At 35.5% G+C, this 18,661-nt stretch overlaps 2 protein-coding genes across 2 annotated transcripts; one reads left to right on the top strand and one right to left on the bottom strand.

Moving 5' to 3' along the window:
- The first annotated feature begins 2,975 nt into the window (after positions 1 to 2,975).
- Positions 2,976 to 5,613, top strand: LOC132606169 (pentatricopeptide repeat-containing protein At2g29760, chloroplastic). The gene has a single exon (XM_060319545.1). The coding sequence runs from the start codon at positions 3,268 to 3,270 to the stop codon at positions 5,500 to 5,502; it is 2,235 nt and encodes a 744-aa protein (XP_060175528.1). The 5' UTR covers positions 2,976 to 3,267; the 3' UTR covers positions 5,503 to 5,613.
- A 223-nt stretch (positions 5,614 to 5,836) lies between these two features.
- LOC132606162 (putative receptor-like protein kinase At3g47110) lies at positions 5,837 to 11,419 on the bottom strand. The gene is made up of 2 exons (XM_060319534.1): positions 8,705 to 11,419; positions 5,837 to 6,339 (listed from the first exon to the last, which is right to left on the bottom strand). The coding sequence occupies exons 1-2, from the start codon at positions 11,403 to 11,405 to the stop codon at positions 5,921 to 5,923; spliced, it is 3,120 nt and encodes a 1,039-aa protein (XP_060175517.1). The 5' UTR covers positions 11,406 to 11,419; the 3' UTR covers positions 5,837 to 5,920.
- Between the last annotated feature and the right edge of the window lie 7,242 nt (positions 11,420 to 18,661).

Genomic DNA, 18,661 nt, shown 5'->3' with positions numbered 1-18,661 from the left:
CAAAACTCTAATTTAAACAGGAAAAATTATAAGAAAATCTCAAATTCAAAGTACCAATTATATGAACCACTAAGCAACCCAGAGAAAAATCAGATCGTGCAAGTGAAGACCGGAGAAATAGAAGAAAGGCTGAGAAACCACCGGAATAATGAAGAAGAAAGGCATTACTCACTTTAGTTAGTCTTCATGGTTTGTATATTTTGCAAAGGATACCGCGATTCTCCTTAGTGAATCTCCATATTTTATTTCTTTTCCTCTTATTTTTCTTTTATTTTCTCAATTGTTGTTAAAATTTATCTTATTTTGGTTATGTCCGCCTCTTTTTATATTTAGTAAGTTGACAATTTAAATATCCTACATGCCAAGTCTATAATCCAAGATTCAAAGGATATTTTATTATATTATACACATTTTTAATTTAGAACCACAAGATTCAAAAGTCTATCTTTATTTCTTAAACTCAGTGTCTAGTCAAACTTAGACACTTAAATTGAGATAGAGGGAGTATGTGTCAAATGAAAGGACAATTGAGACACTGCGTTAGATCTAATTAGCAAAGAAATTTGTAGAATAAACTCACCAAAATTAATAGCAAAACTCTAATTTAAACAGGAAAAATTAAAAAAAAATCTCAAATTCAGGGTACCAACTATATGAACCACTAAGCAGCCCAGAGAAAAATCAGATCGAGCAAGTGAAGACCGGAGAAGTAGAAGAAAGGCTGAGAGACCACCGCAATAGTGAAGAAGAAAGGCATTACTCTTTTTAGTTAGTCTGCATAGTTTGTATATTTTGCAAAGGATACCGCGATTCTCTTTAGTGAGTCTCCATATTTTATTTCTTTTCCTCTTATCTTTTCCCTTAATTTCTCAATTGTTGTTAAAATTTATCCAATTTTGATTATGAAAATACGAACGGACAATTCACAACAACTACATGTAAAATTCATATATCTGTTGTGAGGATGTGAGGACTATAAAGACCCCTATTAACACTTATACATAGTAGTAATATAAAATTAAAAAGAAATACCCTATATAGACGGTGTAATTTTTTATCGAGGGTGTTCGGGTGAACACCCTCAGCCGGCCCTAAATCCGCTCCTGGTCAGTCCAGTATTAAAAATATTAAGTGTTGTATTCATAAAATTAAAATCCTAAATCTGTATATGATAGGGATAATAGGAGAATATCCTATATTGGGGACAAATCAATCTTATCCAAGTCACTACGTGAAACTCTTACTCAACTAAAAAAGAAGACGAAGTCTAATTCGGAATTGCAAGTCATGACAGCACCAGGGGCGGATACACCCTTTAGGGTGGGGTGGCATGACACCCCTTAGATTGATAATTTTTTAATATGCCTATGTTGTAATTTGTTTAAACTAGATTAAATATTTGATCCTGTCATTCTCAGCTGCAAATTAGACAAAGACTCCCATTTTTCTTTGTGCTTTTTAGTTCCTTTGTACCAGCAATTCCCTTTTCGGCTCTCCCAATTTTTTATTTATCTTTTTATTATTTATATTGTCTTTCCTCTATTCTATTATTTTATCTATGATCTCTAGCGAGAACACACAAATAGATACTTCAAAATCCCTTAAATTAAGTGTTTTTCTTAATCTCAAATCTGTGAATATTTAAATCAAAAAACTTGGGTTTCAATGGGAATTTTGGATTGAAATCAAAATTCAATTTATTGTTATTTTTTATAATTTCTTTTGTTTATTACTCCCTCCGTTCATGTTTACTTGTCTATATTTGACTTGGGACACTATTAATAAGCAATAAATAAAATGAGAAATGAATTGGAGTACTTAATAATAAGGGTAAAATAGGTATAAAATGGTAAATTATGTCTTGATTTTTCAAACTATACAACTTACAAGTAAAAGTGGACATATACTTTTAGTATAGTGGATAAATAAAAATGGACAGAGGAAGTGTATTATAAAAAATTGTGTTATTCTATAATTGTTAAATTCAATTTAAATCACCTTACTACTTAAATTGTGATGGAAATTTCGTAAGCATTGCTTATAAAAAACATGACATTTATGATTTATTTTTGATAACTTATAGTTTATCTAATTCTATATTTACTTATGAGGTGTAATTACGAGTTTTTTTATTATTTTTTTTCTTATTTTGATTGGTGTAATTCCCTTATTGAAGTTGTTATTTTACTTGTGCAAGTTTATTTTTTAATATACATAAAAGATGCAAGCCCCTTGATGGAAATGTTGATTTTATCTTGTTGTCAATGGGTGTGATTCCTTGTTTAAGATGTTCGTTTCTTGATTTTTGAGATGTAATTTTCATATTTACAAATAAAAAAAGGTCTATTAAGTTGACCCGAATAAACTAAAAAGAGATGGATCCGAACCAATACGTTCCTCACAAAATGTACATTGAAGAAAATTATGACACCCGATACTTTCAAATCCTAGATCCGCCTCTGGATAGCACTTAGTGGACGCCATGATATAATACAAGCAACTAAAAGGATTGCTAAGTAAAGTAAACAATGGACTTGTGGAAGTGGAAGGCATTGACCAAAACTTCTTTGAACAAGAATTGGAAATTCATTGCGCCGGATTTCCTGAACCTGATTTATTAATTCGAACAATTGGAGAACGAAGAGTTAGCAACTTCATATTATGACAATTAGCTTATATCGAATTCTATTTTGCGAATAAGTTGTTCCCTGACATGAAAGAAGCTGATTTTATCAAGGCTTTAATTTCGTTTCAGTCAAGACAAAAACGTTACGTGGACAAAAAATCTAACGTACTCAAGAATTCCGATAATTTAAAATTAATCCTAGTTCAAAATACGTATCCTATTGAATTTTGTCGTTACTAGTACTACTATATACTAGCACTATCATATGGCTACTGTAAGGAATAAGGATGAAACTCCTTGGGGTGCTAGTTATGTGATTTGGTTCTTCTAGTATACTACATATATAAATCAACTAGCTTTTAACTGATTTTGTTTTGAGTTGTTGCAGTTCAATCTAATTGATTTGGTAACAATATTTTCGAATAATACGCGATCAGTTGTGAGAAAATTATTCCGTTTACTATTTTAGAGTAGTATCTACAACTGAAGAAAACAAAGTGGCCCGCTTGTGCTAGACTACTAGTATCTTTATATTTATAATATATGCTCTTTTTAAAAAAAAAAAAAAAAATTAACAAGGAACAATAAGTTACGTAGAATGCCTTTTTCATTTTAAAATCCAAAGTGACGACGAGGAGATTATGGCGACTCCATACACCCAGGTTCTTCCCCTTCCACGTCACCAACACTATCCAAAACCGAACCCGATTTCCAAAACTGTCTTTACTGACCGGTATTTCGAAAATCACCCACTAATCTTACTTATCGATAAATGTCACAGCATTAATCAGCTCAAACAAGTTCATGCCCGTATGCTCCGTGTTGGGCTCTTCTTCGACCCGTTTTCAGCTAGCAAACTAATTGAAGCTTCTGCTCTATCCCATTTCTCTAGTCTTGATTATGCCCACAAAGTGTTTGATGAAATTCCTCAACCAAATCTCTTTTCTTGGAATGCGCTTATTCGTGCATATTCTTCTCGCCAGGACCCAATACAAAGTCTCTTGATATTTGTCAACATGCTTTGTGAGGGTAGTGAGTTTCCCAGTAAATTTACTTACCCATTTGTGTTTAAAGCATGTGCCAAAATGAAAGCTTTTGGATTCGGGAGAGGACTTCATGGGATGGTAGTTAAAAAGGGGAGGGTTGGTCTTGATATCTTTGTTCTTAATTCTTTGATTCATTTTTATGCTGATTGTGGATGTTTGGATGCTGCATATTTGGTTTTTGAGAATATGCAGATAAGGGATGTTGTTTCTTGGAATACAATGATATTGGGTTTTGCTGAAGGGGGTTATGAAGATGAGGCGTTGAAGTTGTTTTATAAGATGGAGGAGGAGAATGTGAGACCTAATGATGTGACAATGATGGCGGTTTTGTCTGCTTGTGGTAAGAAGTTTGATTTGGAGCTTGGTAGATGGGCGCACGCGTTTATCCAGAGGAATGGGATAAGGGAGAGCGTGATTTTAGATAACGCGGTTCTTGATATGTATATGAAATGTGGGAGCATCGAGGATGCAGAGAGATTGTTTGACGAGATGGGGGAGAAGGATATTGTTTCTTGGACAACTATGCTTGTTGGTTATGCAAGGACGGGAGATTTTGATGCAGCGAGGAGGGTTTTAAATAGCATGCCTAGCCAAGACATTGCTGCTTGGAATGCTCTTATCTCAGCTTATGAGCAGAGTGGTAAACCGAAGGAGGCTTTGACTGTTTTCAATGAGTTGCAGGTCATCAAGAAGGCAAAACCTGATGAGGTAACGCTTGTCTGTACCCTATCTGCATGTGCTCAGTTGGGTGCAATTGATTTAGGTGGGTGGATCCATGTGTATATAAAGAAGCAAGGAATAAAATTAAATTGTCACCTCACTACTGCACTGATCGACATGTATTCCAAGTGTGGGGACGTGGAGAAAGCACTTGATGTGTTCCATTCGGTCAACGTGAGAGATGTGTTTGTGTGGAGTGCTATGATTGCTGGCTTGGCAATGCATGGACGTGGCAAGGAAGCAATAAGTTTGTTCTTGAAAATGCATGACCATAAGGTCAAGCCTAATTCCGTTACACTCACAAACGTATTATGTGCTTGCAGCCACTCAGGGTTGGTGGAGGAGGGGCAGGCAATTTTTAACCAAATGGTGACCGTTTATGGGGTTGTGCCTGGGTTAAAGCATTACGCTTGCTTAGTTGATATACTTGGTCGTGCAGGTGAATTGGAAGAAGCTGTGAAGCTGATAAGGAATATGGCAGTAACCCCTGGTCCATCTGTCTGGGGTGCTCTGCTTGGGGCATGTAGATTACACGGAAATCTTGAAATAGCTGAACAGGCTTGTAACCATTTAGTTGAGTTGGAACCTGAAAATCATGGTGCATACGTACTTTTATCCAATATTTATGCGAAATCTGGGAAATGGGACGAGGTTTCTATGTTAAGGAAGCGCATGAGAGAATGTGGATTGAAGAAAGAACCAGGTTGTAGCTCAATTGAGGTCAATGGTACTGTTCATGAGTTTCTAGTGGGAGACAATACTCACCCTCGGTCGCAGAAAATCTATGCAAAATTGGATGAGATTGCAGCTAGACTGAAGTCTGTAGGTTACGTTTCCAACAAGTCCCAAATACTGCAACTTGTTGAAGAAGAAGATATGCAGGAGCAAGCGCTAAATCTTCACAGTGAGAAGCTAGCTATGGCATTTGGACTTATCAGTGTGGCTCCATCTCAACCAATTCGTATCGTGAAGAACTTACGTGTTTGTGGGGACTGCCACGAGGTGGCCAAGCTTCTCTCCAAGCTTTATGATCGAGAAATACTATTGAGGGATCGCTACCGATTCCATCATTTTAAAGAGGGTAATTGCTCATGTAAGGACTACTGGTGAGTGTTTTAGAATTCAATACATAGTGAACTAGAGAAGGGGGATATTACTTTCTATGTATTGCCTCCATATGTAATTAATAGCTCAGGTAGGATGTGCAGATGATTGCAGATATGTTGTTAATTAGCATGTAGATTAAACATGATGCAGACTAGAGACACCATGATAGGAACTGTAATGTAAAGCCGCCAAAGTGAGAATAAACATACTGTTTAGATGATTATTAACTTTTTTGAGTAATCTAACATTCACGTTGACGCAATGTAAAATAAGAAACGAAACTTAGCAATGAAGTTAAAGCTATTAGCATAGGTCATATTGTACAATGGTATTGGATGGATTTCTTTTCCAGTGGAAGAGGAGGTTGGAGATGGATAGTCAGTGAAATAGGCCCAGTCGCAAACCTTTAAGTAAATCACATTCACTTTTTTCTTGAGATGTTCACTTTCTCTGAATGAACTAAGATTCCGCTCAATTTGTCTCTGATGCAAATGAGATCCAAAACAACTCGCCCCATGTTCATTCTGGCTAGTGGAGTTTCCTCTGAACAAGCAACTCCAGTGGTAAGAACAGAAACCAAGCATTCAACAAATTCACTTGTGAAGTCACTTCTGCAGCTGAGTATATCCATAAGATCCCCTGGCTCTTTGTCGTATAAAGCAGATTGATCTACAACATCCATCACTTGATCAGGCAATGCATGCTTAACAAAGCTGTGAAGATTTTCATTCTCCTCAAATAGTTCACTGGTAGGTCTTCTCCCCGTGAAAATCTCCAATAGAAGAATCACAAAGCTATAGACATCTCCTTGACTTGATACTTGACCACCCATGCCATATTCTGCAAACTTTGATGTATGAGAGAAGGTGTTTTCATAGTTACATCAGAGATCCTAAGCGTTTGTCAAAACATATTTAAGCAACACAAATCACTTGTTTCTATCAATTTTCCAATAGAGAATTATTAGTTATTTAAATACCCCAAAAAGCTGAAACCACTTATTCAGGACCTTAGAAAAACTATGACGAGTCAGGAATTATGTCACTATTTGTCCTTATGCCCTCTATCGGAAACAACCTCTCTGCCTCCAAGGTAGAGATAAGGTCTGCGTACACTCTACCTCTCCAGACTCCACTTTGTGAGATTTCACTGGGTATTGTTGTTGTTGTTGTAGTCAGGAATTATGTGAGAGAAGAGGTGTCGTAAGTAGAGGTAGATCCAAGATTTAAACTTAATGGGTACAACATCTAACTCCCTGTTTGGATGGTTGTCTCCCGTGGTTCATTATTGTATTGTTTTTTGTGAAACCATGTTTGTTTCCATTGTTTTTTAAATTATGTTATATGGTGTTGTAAATCCGTTTGTAATCTCTAGGCTATATAATCATGAAAAAGTCCAATTTTTATAACCACGAATTTGGTGATTTTTGCATGGTTACGTATTTCATTTCCCCATTATACTTCCATCCACCCTCCTCCATCACACCTACACCCAACCCACCCCACCCACCCCCACCCTCCACCAAACCTCCATCCCCACCACACACCCCACCCTACCACCACCTATTCCCACCAAACCAACCCCCACTTTCTGTCACCCAACCCCACCTTACCACCCAATACCCTCACCATCCCACCCCCACCCCACCCCACCCTACCCTACTACCCACCCCATCCCTCCACCACACACCTAGTGATTATCCCCACCACCACTTACTTATTTATTAAAGTTTCTATTTTATTTTTTACCTTAGTTTTTAATATATATATATATATATATATATATATATATAGTACCATATAGTCAAACCAAATAATAAAATGTTATTAAACCATAACAAACGATACCATCCGTCCAAACATTGTATCCATCAATACAGTACAATAAAATATAATATCATACTATACATTATGAAACCATGGGTAACGACCATCCAAATAGAGGGTAGGGTTCTTAGAACTGTACTCATTGTACTTTTGAAATAATTTGTTCAAAATTTAATATCTACGAGACTATATCTCATATGGTCACTCACTTAAGGGTATTTCACTCAGAAAGTCACTCAACTTTGATTTCAAACCTTAAAGTCACTCAACTATTGTTACTTCACTCAACTTTGTTTTCTAACCCAAAAGTCACTCAACTTTATTTTCTAACCCAAAAGTCACTCAACTATTGGTACTTCACTCAGAAAGTCACCCTACTTATTTAAGTGATTTTTTCATTAAATTTTATTTATATGAAATTTTTATTTAAAGCAAAAAAAAAAATTAAAAAAAGATACCCATTTTAACTATTTTATTAACCCGACCCGGTAAAAATATATTGACCAAGGCCCTTTTTTTTCTCTCCTAAATCATCCTCTCTCACGCGTAAAGTTACAATGGATTTCTCCTCTCACTCATCTCCAAATTCTTAATTATTCAACAGCCGGTGGAATACAAAATTAACAATACAATTGAAACTGTGTTGTTGGACTTTGAGAAATTGAGCAGTGACTAATTAAACTTTGTCGTTCTTATACATTTGCAGAAGTGCATGTATTCTCTCATTGTGTGAATTATGATATTAATTTTCTAATATATTTTTTGTCAATTTAAGTAAGTTTTATCCGTTAGCTCTTGGTCAATATAATTTTAACGGATCGGGTCAATAAAATATTAAAAGGGGTAATTTTTTATTTCTTAAAAATTTGGCTTTAAATAAAAATTTCATGTTAGCAAAATTTAATGGAAAAATCACTTAAATAAGTTGTGTGATTTTCTGAGTAAAATATCAATAGTTGAGTGACTTTTTGAGTGAAGTACCAATAGTTGAGTGATTTTTGGGTTAGAAAATAAAGTTGAGTGACTTTCTGAGCGAAGTACCCTTAGTCGAGTGACCATATGAGATATTATCTCTAATATCTACTGAAATTGAACTAGTTTTTCACGTGATATTGATGTTCCGTATCAGAAATACTGGATTCGGTTGAGCCCATTAAGCTAAGGCTGCACCTGCCTCTGGTTGTAAGTATCAATGGCCCAAACTCGGGAGATAGAGATATCCAAAGGTAACTGGATGTCTGGGGCTTAGGACAAGGAACATCCAGAGTCTCTTTAGAAAGTATAAAATTGCAGAACTAAATTGTTAGTATATTATGGTCTTATGGAGACAAAAGCAGTTCAGACAATATATAGACTAAGATCTCCACTATAGTACATACCTGGAGCAGCATAACCTACTGTGCCTTTAATCCCAACTGAGCTGAACTGATTTACATCAGCATCTTGACCCGAGTCAGACAGGAACTTTGCCAAACCAAAATCGCTCACAAAGGCAGTTAGATCATTGTCCAGAAGAACATTGCTGGGCTTAAGATCACAGTGAACTATAGGTGTGTGACATTGCCTGTGAAGATAATGCAATGCTGAAGCCATATCTATTGTGATGTTCAATCTGTGTAAGATACTCAATCTCTTCTGCATCATCTGTTCCTCCTTTGGGTGCAACCATTCGTCTAGGCTCCCATTTTCCATAAATGGATAAACCAGAGCTTTGAATTCATTGCTATCAAAATCAACACTTGAGCAAACAGTTTCAATCTTCACCAGGTTCCGGTGCCTTATGTTCCTCAAGGCTTCGCATTCAGCCAAAAAGCTTTTCATAGCACCCCTTTTTTCAAGTTTTAGTACCTTTACTGCAATAATTGTTCCTTCTGGAGAAAGACTTCCTTTGTAAACTGAGCCAAAACTTCCTGATCCTATCAAGTTATTTGAAGAGAGCCCACCAGTTGCATTTAAGAGATCTTCATAGGAAACTTTGGTGTATCCCTCCCTTAAAGAAGATGCTGAGCTAGGCCTCTGCTTCACCTTTTTCACGCAGCAAAATGAAACTAGCAGCAACAAAGTTAGACATGCAGCAATAGTACCCAGTACCAGCACTAAAATGAGGGTAATGTGCTTCTTGGGTCTTTTATTTGCATGCTTGAGACATGGATGCAAATGCAGCTCTTTGATTCCTCCACAAAGATTCATATTCCCCGTCACTTGAATTCTACTTGCATCAGCAAAAACACCTTGAACTGGCACCTCTCCATCAAGGTTGTTAAATGACAGATTGAGATTCCGTAAAGAAATATGCTTGGCGATACTCTTAGGAATGCTGCCTGACAAGTTATTACCCGAAAGATCAAGATACTGAATGTTTTTCAAATTATTCAGAGGAGGAATTGTTCCTTGAAAGAAGTTTCCTTGCAGGTAGAGTATTTCAAGGGATGAACAACTCTCCAGTGTGTGTGGAATTTCACCTGACAAAATGTTGTTAGATATGTCAAGTGCAGCAAGATTGGTCAGGTTACCTATTTCCACAGGCAAGGGACCACTCAGAGAGTTGTAAGCCATGTTAAGGAGTACCGAAAGGGAGGAAAGTGCTCTGACCTGTTTGGGTATACTACCACTGAGTTTATTCTGAGAGATGTCTAAGGTTATGAGAGATGTACAATTTCCTAAACTTGAAGGTATGGTTCCTTCCAAGCTATTGTCTTGCAAATAAATGTACAATAATCCTCTGATGTTTCCCAAGGAAGAGGGGATATTTCCTGTCAGCCGATTCGATTCCATATGGAGATTTTTCAAGTTTGATAACATTCCAACAGAATCTGGAATGCTACCATTGATAAGAGTTCCATGGGTGCTAAGTACATTCAAGTTGACAAGGTTGGAGATCTCTCCAGGTATAGTTCCACTTATCCTGTTGTTCCCAATCAGTAGCTTCGTCAACGTTGTCGAGAGATTAGTTATAGAGTAGGGCAACATACCTCCAAATTTGTTGTCAGCAATGTCCAGGAACTCAAGCTTTCTGCAATTGATTAAAGAACTTATGAAATTTAGATCATTGGGTGCACCACTTCCAAGCTGGTTATTGTGAACATTAAGCCAGAACAGGTTCTTGAGGTTGCCAAAACTCAATGGTATATTTCCCGTGAAATTGTTTATAGGAATATCAAGCTGCAGAAGATCTGAGCAATTGGACAATGAAGCTGGTATTGAACCAATGAAGTAATTGTTAGCCAAATACAGTCTCTGAAGATTTGGGAAGGCAAGGCCGATATCTGGTCTAAGATTACCTCTGAACTTGTTAAATGACAAGCCAATGAGTTTAAGAGACGAAAGATTGTAAAGTGCAGGGGGAAACTCTCCAGACAGAGAGTTCACCGATGCACCTAGCTCAATCAAGCTTCTCATATTGGCCATTGTTTCAGGTAATTCACCTTCCAAGTCATTGTAGGAAATGTAAAGCTCTCTCAGAGATGTAAGATTTCCGATGGAAGATGGAACATTTCCTGTGAGGTTGTTATTCTTGAGGTACACCATTTCCAGCTTTGTCAGTGAACCAAGTTCAGCAGGAATGTGTCCTTCAAGGATATTATGGTCTAGAACAAGGTTAACAACGTTAACACAACGAGAGAGGGTTAACGGAATTTCTCCTCGCAGTATGTTGAAGCTTAAATTCATGGTTTGAAGTCTTATCAACTGGCCAAGCTCTGGAGGGATTACACCATGAAAGGAGTTATCCGAGATGTCAAGAATTCGAAGAAACGAAAGATTGCCAATGCTAGGTGATATACTGCCTGCCAATCTATGGCCCTTGAGATCTAAAGAAATGACCCTTTGATGTTTATGGCCACATGTAACACCAAGCCATTGGCAGACATTGAGAGTGGCATTCCAAGAATCGATGAGTCCTTGAGGATCTTCAGTTATTTTGGACTTAAATTCAAGCAATGCGAGTTTGTCTGTCTGATTCCCAAGTATGCCTGCTGAAGCATATTCTGGAAAAGATAAGTAAAGGAACATGAAGAGAATAGCATGGAATGCCAGAAAAAAGAGAGAGCGTGAATGAACAAAAGTAGTTTGAAGTTCCATTTGGGAATTGAGAATGCTAGGTGATATGGAGAAGGGGATAGGTAATGATGGTAGGATACTACTGAGTGGCATGTGACTCTGCCATTTATATTGAGTTCACTTGTCATTCCGTGGGGTACAAAATTGATTGAAAAAGAGGACTTAAAAGTTATTTACTGGTAGTGTACAATTTCTTTTTAACACTATCAATGTAGTTTTTTTTTCCTTCTTGGATAATCATGATGTCGATACCAGTCCGCGCACACTTCAATTAATTCTATGCGAGTGTCTGCTACCTTCCATGGAGTAGCTTGCATTGTCCACTCTGTTGGATAGATGAAAAGAAATGATCTAGTATTTTTGTCCCTGCTAGAATTCTAACTTGAGACATCATGATTTTTCAACCAACTTCATTGACTACTAAGCCATTCCTTTAGATTATCAATGTAGTTTAATTTATTATATTAGGTTAGATATCATTTTTATCAGGTTACCGATGAATAGCTATCATTGATACTTGAATGTAATTATCTTGTAAGTGATATAGTTAAGCAATTATAATTGTCACAATCAATGAGTACAACTTAAAAAGGAAATGAGAAGGGGGGACACTTCCTTGGCAAATCAAAATTTGCAGTTGTCATAAGGTTTGAGATTTGTGGATAGAGTTACTCGGTACGAGTACTTGTGAAAAGTAGCAGATGTGTCGTGAAATTAGTTGAGGTGAGCGTAGGAAGACACTGCAATTATAAAAAATAAAAAAAATAAAAAAGTTCTAGATATACCAATCAAACATAGTACCAGACAAGTGAGGATGGCTCAGTGGTTAAGCACCTCCACCTACGACTGATAGGTCCTGGGTTCGAGTCACACTGGAGGGGAAGTATGGAAACACTATAAATCCTCCTAAATGGGTGGGGAAAAAAAAAAAAAAAACATAGTACCACCTCTTGCGTCAAAGTATGGCCATTGACTTTAAGTGGTCCGCAGACTTTTTATGCAAACGCCTCTCCCTTTAAGAGAAGGAAAACGACAAAGAGTCACTTATTTGTTTGTCTCAACTTCTTATGTCCAAAGAATGGTAGCCAATGGATTCAGTGGATCTTTGAATAATGAAATGAGTAATGGATAATGAGTTGACATTTGACTTATGAAAGTGAACTTCCCTGATCTACGGCACATAATTGAAACCCACCAGAGAACGTGTTTTCTTTTTAAGTTCTAAATAAATTATGACCATTTTAGAATATTTTTAGAAAACGCGTATGCTTCAGTATTCTTTTAAAAGGATTAAAAGAAGTAAAAAGCGAAAAATCTAGTGCTTTATCAAAGAATCATGCATGTTATGATTAAATACTAATACAATGAAAACATGATATTATTATTACTTAACCGTAGCTAATCAGTACTATATTTTTTTTCACAATGTTATAATTTAATTATAATATTATAATTTAGTGTGTGAAAAGAAAAAAAAAATGTTGACTTATATATAAGTGTCAAAGGAGGACCAACATAGTATTGACAAATTGTACATAGAGCATTCCATGTTGTACCCATCTATTTCTATTATATTATATTTTATATTTTATATATTATTTCTATTATATATATAAGTGCCAAAGGAGGACCAACACAACATTAAAAAATTGTACATAGAGCATTTCATGTTGTACCCTATTTCACTGGTGAAGGACCCGTTAGATTGTACTATAAATTTTGCCAATTTCATTAATGATGAATGGACACGTGTTTGTACAAAAAGATTCAATTTTAATTCTCCGACACATTTATTTTCTCCGTGCACTTTTATTTATTCACTTTTGACTTTCACGTTCTTTAAGAATTAATAAATGAACTACTCCCTCCGTCCCATATTACTTGGCTTTAAGAATTAATAAATAAAGTACTCCCTTCGTCTCATATTACTTGGTCACATTACTATACTTGACTTTTCACGTTCTTTAAAAATTAATAAATGAAGTACTCCTTTCGTCCTATATTACTTGACCACATTACTAAAAATATATATCTACTTTTGTATTCTATGTTTTTCTTATGTATAATAAACGCCGAAGGTGGACAAACACATCAACAATAAGTTGTACAAAAAGCAACTGAATTCAGAAGTTGAACATTAATTCTACCTCTTGTGTATTTACTTTTTTAAGTCCCCACGGGTCCGCAGTGTCTAAATTGTCCTTTCATTTCCTTCATTTGACATATACTCTTTCTGTCTCAATTTAAGTGCCTACGTTTGACTAGACACGAAGTTTAAGAAATAAAGAGAGACTTTCAAATCTTGTGGTTCTAAATTAAAAATGTGAATAATATAATAAAATATCCTTTAAAATCTTGTGATTTTAAACTTGACATGTAGGATATTTGAATTGTCAACTTACTAAATATAAAAAAGAGGCAGGCATAACCAAAATAAGACAATTTTTTTTAATTTCTTATAAATATTATATATATATATATATATATATATATATATATATATATATATATTATATATTATATAAACGCCCAAAGTGACGAACACAGCAACAATAAGTTGTACAAAAAGCAATTGAAATTGTACTCTAAGCAGGGACTAATATGTGTATATATTTTACTATCTTATCCCTATCTCTCTCCAATAAATACATTCTAATCAAAATTAACTATTTTCAAGAATATTTATTACTAAGGGTAAAATGGGAAATAACTCTATATCAGATCTGCAACAAAAATGATAATTTTCCTTTTTCATGTTACCCATGAATTTCGGATTGACGTGGGCAAGAAGTCATGTATTATGTTCTCCAGTCTTGCCATCTGTATTAGTATGCCTCAAATTGTCGTACACAAATAAAAACTTTCTTGACGCAACAGACGTTGCCTTTGCTAAATTGCCGATAAAAGACAAATTAGAATGCATGGCATTCACGTAATATAAATACACATTGCAATTTGACTAAATGACACAAATCAATAATTTACCGTGAAAAAAACAAAAAATGCGATAAAAGGACTCAAAAACGACACCACATCAAAGAAGAAGAGGATGGATTGTATTTTACTGTTATTACATACAAAAAAAACCTCGTATCGGTGCTTGTAAAAGAAAAAGCAGAAACATTACACAAATTGAAGCTCGGATGTCTGGAGAAAACTATGGATGAAAAATCTGTGAAAGAGACATAGCAAATTAAACATATCCTAACCTGCAGAAAATTAAATATACCCTACTCATTAGGGCCTCTTTAATATCATTTAGTGTTTTTCCTAAAATTTCTCTTCTGCTATTTCGTGCATGAGAACGTGGTTGAGCTACTTAATTGCACTTTTGAGCAGTTTCGTGCATGCTTTTTGAGAACCAAATGTTTAGATATTTATTAATTGAATAACTACATAAAATGATGAGAAAATCCAACAAATGCCAAAAAAAGGAGAAAAAAGAAAAATAGAAATGGTGGTCATATAGAGGTGTCACATCACCTTGTCTATGTCTAGCTTTATATTATATATAGATTGGTTTCTGTTTGGTAACTGTAATATTGGAAGGAGGAAGTGATAATCGCACCAGGTGTTTACACCAAGTAACTTAATGTAGTTAAGAAATTTAATGGAGCAAATGTATACATTAATTAACCATAGTTAAGTGATGTTATTATATGTTCATAAATATGGCATGCATACATTGATTTGGTGTAAACATCGGTGTGAATAAGTTTTTACCTATATACTATCACTCTTTTTTTTTCATCATCCATATACTATCACTTCCTCTTTTATTTTTGTTGCACTTTCTCTATTTGAAAATGCATTCTAGGCTTCTACCAATCCCCCATTTATATAGGTAGTTAAATTAAATTCCTACTCACGTATATATATATATATATATATATATTAAAAATTAAGCTTGAGGCTAAGCATTGTCGTGATATACACTTTACCCGATTTTTCTCGATTCTCCGTCGTGCAGCTTGTGTTGATATCTTGAGTGTCACACCCCATTTTAACCGAGTCGAAATAGGAATATGACGTATTGGTGATTCCTATTTTTGTTTATTTAAGGAGTCGCCACCTAATTAAGTTAACGGTGAATTAGGACACCTAAATGTTAACTAAGGCAAAGTTAAAACTAAACCTCTATTAATAGTCTGCTTAACCAGTGTGATTCTAGGTAAGGGCTCTATATTATCCTAAAGGGAAGGGGTTAGGCATCATTTAGAATCCGTTAACTTACGGTTATCCGACCAAACTTAGGTTAATTAATTGAAGTTAAAGATGTAAATGTTAATTTTAAGAAGTGGGTTTGTAATGTTGCTAATGTTTCAAAAGGAAAACATGAATTGCTTAAAATAATATTTATACATATTGCTAAGGCTTTAAATAAGAAGGCTATTAAAAATAAGATTAATACTTTGTATAAAAGGAAATCTTAGAATGCTATTTGAAATAAAATTTATAATAGTTGCTAATAGTTTTAAAGGAAGTAGCATAATAAAAATGAAGTTTACAAAATATGATAACTTACATATAAGTAGAAGAAGATGCGAATTTATGCAATGTTTTAATAAATATTTAAATGAACTAAGCAATGAGGTAGTAATTGACTTTGAGTTTTAGAAGTGTGAATAGAATACAAAATAGCTAATAGATTTTCTTTATCCATTTTTTATTATCTTTAATAACTGTTAATTAAGAACATGCGTGATTGACTCAAAACTTGAAGAGTTATTTAAAATATGTTTGAATTTATGTTTGCATATTAGTGATGTTTTGAAATTAAGATAATAAGAATGTGACTCCTTTAATTCGAAAATATGAATTTATACTATCAATTATTCTAGAAATAAATATTATGGATACTATAAATAACTTTAATATAAAAAGAAGAAAAAATGAAATTTATGGAATTAATTATTGATCTCCCTTTAACTAACTACCCATTACTAAAACTAACCTACTAATTTATTAGTATTCTTCTAAACTAAGAAAACAAAAAACAAACAAAGAGTTAGTTGCACAATACATATTAAATGTATAAAATAAAATAAGGAGCAAATAACATTAAATGGGCTCTAGCTAGATTGGGGCAAGCTAAGGAAACCAATGTACCTCCCAAAAGGGTCGTGACAGAATTCGAAGCAGAAGAATTTTTGAGGAAGATTAAGGCCAGTGAGTACTCAGTTGTGGATCAGTTGAAAAAGACCAATGCCCAAATTCCTATTCTCTCTTTGCTTTTGAGTTCGGATGTGCACAGAAATGCACTCTTGAAGATTTTGAATGAAGCATATGTTCCAAGTGAAACAACTAGTGAGGCGTTAGCTGGGATGATCGAGCGCGTGCTTGACAGTCATCGAATCAGTTTCGATAATGAAGAACTGCCGCCAGAAGGATGCATGCATAACAAAGCGCTCTATATAACTGTCAAGTGTCGTAACATGTTTGTGGCTAAAGTGTTGATTGATGGGGGTTCTGGACTTAACATCTGTCCATTAACAAGTCTGAAGAAGATCGGATATAATGTTAGTGAGCTCAAGACAAGTGATGTGAATATTCGAGCATTTGATGGTGTTCAAAGGCGCCCTATTGGAGAAATAGAGTTGAAAGTGTTGATTGGCCCTGTTGAGTTCATTATGGATTTTCAAGTACTTGATATCTCCACGACATACAACATGTTGTTAGGAAGACCGTGGATCCATCTGGCTGGAGCTGTACCATCTACTTTGCACCAAACTGTCAAATTCGAGTGGGATCAGCAACAAATATGTATACATGGAGAAGGGGACACGTCTTTCTATCGAGAGCAATCCATCCCATTCATCGAGGCAGAAGGAGGGTTCGATGGAGCAACTTACCATGCTTGGGAGGTTGTGAATGTCACCAAAGTGGGTGAAGTGTGTCAGACTCAAGAATTTAAAAGGTCATGCGCCGCAATTATGGTTGCAAAGGAAATGCTGAAAAATGGGTACCAACCTGGATTGGGGCTAGGGAAGACATTAAATGGGCGGGTTGAGCCTGTGGTTCTCCCTACGCAACAGTTTACATTTGGTTTGGGATATGAGCCAACTGAGGAAGAAGTGAAGAAAGCACGAAAGAATAAAAGGAAGGAGATTCCATTGCCAAAACCCATTCCTACCATTGATCGAACTTTCTCGAAACCTGCCATCTTCAAAACTTCAGATCTGACTGTCGAAGTTGCCTATGATGATATTGTGGAGGGGATCAAGAACCTGTTCGTGGAAGATGAAGATCATACTGTGGTAATCGAAGACTTTGCTGAAATACTGACTTTATAGGCTGCTGAGCCAGGATCTGAGTTGCAGAATTGGACTTCTATCTTAGCCCCAGCCCGCCGGGAGTTTCAGTAATTTAAGTTTAAATTTCCTTTGTAATAGGCCGGAGGCATCAACTAGAACATTTAGTTCCTTTTGTCATGTTTCCTCTATGTTTTGTTACGGCCTTTTTGAATTCAGAGTTTGTCATTTTTGTTTTGTAACGAACTAAGTTTGGCCTGACTTCCTGTTGGATACGTAGGCAGCCCACATCGGGTTCGGCCACTCTTTTAAAATCATTTCAGTATCTTTGTTTATGGTTGGAACTACGTTTGGCCTGACTTCCTGTTGGATACGTAGGCAGCCCACATCGGGTTCGGCCACTTTTTCAAAATATTTCAGTGTTTTTGTTGTATGGGTGGAACTACGTGTGGCCTGATTTCCTTTTAGATACGTAGGCAACCCACATAAGGCTCGGCCCCCCTTTTTATCAAAAAAAAACAAACTCAAAAGTCTTTATTTTTATCACGAACTACGTCTGGCCTGATTCCTTTGGGATACGTAGGCAACCCGAGGCGGGTTCGGCCTTCTATTTTAAAATTTTAATATCTTCGGTTTGTCCAAACATTTGGGTTCCTATAAAATACATAAGGATTTTTTTTTCTTACCACCGTTTAAATTCATGTGTCTTAGTATCTTGAAACTGGGACAAATTTTTGAAATCGGTCAAATCGCTTTCAAAAATTTTCGTTACAACTTTCTCACTTTTCGATTGTTTAAAATCAAGTACCTCCAGGACTTGAAACTGGGACAAAATTTTGAAGTCGGTCAAATCACTTTTAAGAAAAAAAAACTTTCATTATAAGTTCTTACCGTCCAGAATCAAGCATCTCCAGGATTGAAACTGGGACAAATTTTTAGAAGTAGCATAAAAGTGGTCTTAAACGTTTAACGATGTTAAATAAAAAGTCCACAAATATATTTCTGGAAATGTGGATAAAGTCAAAA

This window comes from Lycium barbarum, chromosome 1 (assembly GCF_019175385.1).
Source record: "Lycium barbarum isolate Lr01 chromosome 1, ASM1917538v2, whole genome shotgun sequence".
Lineage (NCBI taxonomy): Eukaryota > Viridiplantae > Streptophyta > Magnoliopsida > Solanales > Solanaceae > Lycium > Lycium barbarum.
The sequence above is the reverse complement of the archived record's forward strand: the minus strand, read 5'-3'. Positions and strand labels throughout refer to the sequence as shown.